Source organism: Mastomys coucha, unplaced genomic scaffold (genome assembly GCF_008632895.1).
Source record: "Mastomys coucha isolate ucsf_1 unplaced genomic scaffold, UCSF_Mcou_1 pScaffold15, whole genome shotgun sequence".
Lineage (NCBI taxonomy): Eukaryota > Metazoa > Chordata > Mammalia > Rodentia > Muridae > Mastomys > Mastomys coucha.
Window position 1 is genome coordinate 46608582 of NW_022196897.1, and position 3757 is coordinate 46612338.

Here is a 3757-nt window from a genome sequence, read left to right on the forward strand (position 1 = left end):
TTTTTTTTAAAGGACTCAGCAGCAATCCACACCCATTCCCCTCATCTCCTTCCCAAAGTCATAACTATATATAGTAAAAATGCACGGGAGTATGCACTGTTTAATTGGGCCACCTGGCATCAGGGTTAAAATGTGCTCCATCTGTATTTAGTTTGCAAATGCTTGTGAGGTATGTTCCAAACCAGTAACCTTCCAAAATGGTTTTTGTGGTTTATAATTAGTGGCACCTGTAAAACATTTCTTCTAACCATGTAGCTTCTTTCTTATTAATCTTTGCGATTTCATGTTTTCTTTTCTTTTCTTTCTTTTTTTTTTTTTTTTGAATCAGGGCTAGCAAAGTCTATCACCATGGCAAATGTCTTACTACCAGTGCTGGACGCAGGTTGGGCCTGGTAACCCTAATTAGCTGTGGAATGCGGGGAATGCATTGCATGTGGCTGTTGTAAGTTTTATAACATGACAGTGAACTTCTGATGTCTTCACGGACAGCTATAAAGCATTCCTCGTGTCTCTACTACTGTTTCCCACCACATGTTTTTCCATAGGAAAGTAACATACGTCTAAGGTACTTCAGGTTTCCCTAAGGGGTCTGTTCTGAGCCTGGATGACACACGCGGGCAACATGCAAGCAGCATACCTAATTTTCCCTACATTTAACTCCTTTCTTTTTCTCTTCAGAGACAAAAGAGTGTTGAAAATGTTGAAGGCTGTGCTGAAGAAGAGCCGAGAGGGCGGAAAGGGAAGCAAGAAGGAAACAGGTACGTGCACTGAGCGGAGCTATCTCGGTGGACCGTGCAGGGCACCCAGATCCTACCACCCCAGGCTGGGTTGGTGCGGAGAGGCTCAGCTTGAAAGGCGTCCTGGAGGCTGTGAAGAATCTGTACTCTGAGTGGGGGGTGTGTGTGTTGTGTCTTTTTCTAATATTTACTTTTATTTGATGTTCATATGTTTGTGAGGGTGTCAGATATTCTGGAACTGGAGTTACAGACAGTTGTAAGCAACCATGTTGGTGCTGGGAATCGAACCTGGGTCCTCTGGAGGAGCAGCTGGTACTCTTAAGCTCAGAGGTATCTCTCCAGCCAACCCCTTCCCCTTAATTTTTTTTTTTAAATTAATTCATTTTTAAAAATGAGAAACAATGTTGGAAATTAAGTTCGAGTTTTGCACCGAAGACGAGCAGTTCTTAATTTTAATAAGTCATTCTGATCCGGAAGTAAAGTTAAAAGACATTGAAGGCTAGCAGTTGTGTGTAGGAATTTGATTTCTAGAAAGCCCTTTCCCTTGTCCCACATGGAGTTGAGTTTTATGCTTGACCAACTGTTGCCTGACGGGTTCTTGTGTTTTTGAGTATCAAATTTTATTCCTAACAGGTGTAGACCCACTTCACGCCAGACTGCTCACTCCGTGTTAGGAGAGCGGCTTAATTTGGCTTTGGTTCCTCTGCAGCCTGCAGTGTTCTGGTGCATATTTGGCCATTGTGGCCCTAGCAGCACTACATTCCATGTGGTCACCTCCTCTGAGGTTGTTCATCAGTCAGTCTTACCTTCTGGTTTCCTCAGAGAGTCTATGCATCCTGTACTTGTATCCACGGTTAAAGTGTTACCTTTAGGAAGTGAAGCCCACTCTTTAGACTCAGGTTAAATCTGCTCTTGTTGGCCAATGGCTCCTTTTACAATTACTTAATGTCAAGTAATGTTTCAGCTTTTGTTTCTGTTCAACTATAGATAAGTACTCACGGTAATGAGGTGTCACCAATTATGGTTTATTTTTAATCCAAAAGGCCTTATATATTGTTAATTTGTTTCCATGCGTTTATGAGGGGCTCAGTAGACCTCTGAATATCATGGCTATGTGGGACCTAGATAAAATTTCTACTTATTACTAATTATTCCTTAAACCAAGCCTGCAAAGTGGCAAGCTCACCTCAGAAGTGAAGCCTTTGGTGCAAGGTTGCTGTTAGGATTCCATTTTACGCTTCTCATTAATGCCTGGGTAAACAGAAAGAAAAGAAGAAAGCAGATTCTAATGATATAAACAGAAGGCGGCGGCATAGTTAGCTCATAACCTTGGAGAACCAACCCCTAGCTTTGAATAAGTAATTAGAATTGTTACTATGGAGAAATTTTAGTTCACATAATTTCTTTCCAGGGGTTCATTCATCCTCTGCTGGGTCAGGGCCAAAATGTCTTTCTCATTATTTTTTTGAAAGCAGTTAATTTTTTTTTCAAAGTTTTGGCTCATCTGATACTAATTCTAGACTTTCTTGTTGCCATCGAAGCCTTTGTAATTTTTAGCATGAACTAAGCAGTCTGTTGGGGTGGAACAGCCAAGCAAACAGGTACCCCCCCCCCCCCCCCCAGGACCAGGGTCTTCAAGCCACATTCCCTATAGAGTAACAAAATCTCTCAGCAAAGACCCTCCTCTTTTACAATGCCAGAATCCTGGGAAATAGCAGTTTAAATGATGCCTAGCACCTGTGCCTTCCAGGCAGGCCAGTCGGGGAGCACACTTTGCCTTTGAAAGGTTTTCAGTTTCAAAACACGGGATTTGGGGTTTAGGTCTCCCTTTGGCCTTTTAAGAGTAACTACTGCTTTGTCTAAACTCTGTCTTTATAATAGGCTCCACACTCCTGGCTTTTCACTAGGGCAAACCAACTTGAAAATGTAATGCGAACATTTCGTGTAAAGCATCTGTATAGTTTGGGCCATTTTCTCTTAACTACAACCTGGTTGTCTTGTGTTGGGAAGAAAGCAGTTGGAATTTACATCCAGATGAAGTTATGTGAAGAGAGTTTGGTAAATACTTGGAATCTGACAACTTTTATGCCGAGTTCTGTGCTAACTGTTGTCATCTAAATGAGTCCTAGCTGAGCCTCTCTGTAAGTTAAAGCCAGTGGATCCAAGACACTTGAGAGACTGGGTAACAGCTTCTCCTTTGGTGTGGGAAGGGTTTGCAATACTGTTCCCAGTTAAAGGCAATCTTTATTGCAAGGACAGAAGGAAATTCCCATGTAATTGAGCTCATAGTCATAAAACTTAGGAAACAGTTGTTTAAAAAACTGAGTTGAGCTTTTCACATCCTTTGTAGAATTTTCTCTAATAGGTTTGTTTTGCTTTTATGCTGAGCATAGTTTGAGAATTTGGAAAACAGAGCAATGGAGTTAGAGTTAGGGGTACTCCTCAAAAGAAACTAAATGTTTTTCAGAAATTTGGAAAGAAGAGTGTTTTTGATTGGATTGTTTCATTTTGGGGGTCATTTCTGAGGCAAAGTTTCTCCATGCAGCCCAGCCTGGCCTTGAGTGTAGGTTCTTCCTGCTGTCTCTCCCCAGTTGCTGGGATTACAGTTCTGTGACCCCACCTCTGCCTAAACAGTAGTATTCCTCACACCCACATCCAAGGATTCAGCCTAGGCTGTCAACAACTAGTGAGCATCCTGCCGCTGAGCTATATCCCCAGCCTTGTCCCAGAAGTATGGAAGAGCTTTGCTTCCAACTCCTGTCTCTAAAAGAACGTATGATTGTGTCTACCTCAAACTGTCTGGAAGAAAAAAATTAGCAAGTGGTGAAACAAAAGTTATATGTATGTCATAGTCTGTGAGATAGAATCCCTTTTGGGGGAACTCTAACATTAGCATTCTTTTGAAAAATGATTACACATTTTTATCTATGCTTATCAATGGGTAAAAAGTGAGGTTTGGGAATGTAGAGAAGAATATTGGGAAGTGAAATTTCAGAAACTTCAAAGTTTTTTTTTTTTTT

At 41.4% G+C, this 3757-nt stretch overlaps 1 protein-coding gene across 6 annotated transcripts in view; it reads left to right on the forward strand.

The window, feature by feature from the left end:
- The window catches only part of Tanc1 (tetratricopeptide repeat, ankyrin repeat and coiled-coil containing 1), a 236999-nt gene that overhangs the window by 88806 nt on the left and 144436 nt on the right, over positions 1-3757 (forward strand). For all 6 annotated transcript variants that reach the window (XM_031370329.1, XM_031370332.1, XM_031370331.1 and 3 more), the window contains one exon: positions 679-758. In XM_031370329.1, coding sequence (XP_031226189.1) covers positions 698-758 — 61 coding nt within the window. In that variant the 5' untranslated portion in view covers positions 679-697. The remainder of the gene's footprint in view (positions 1-678; positions 759-3757) is intronic.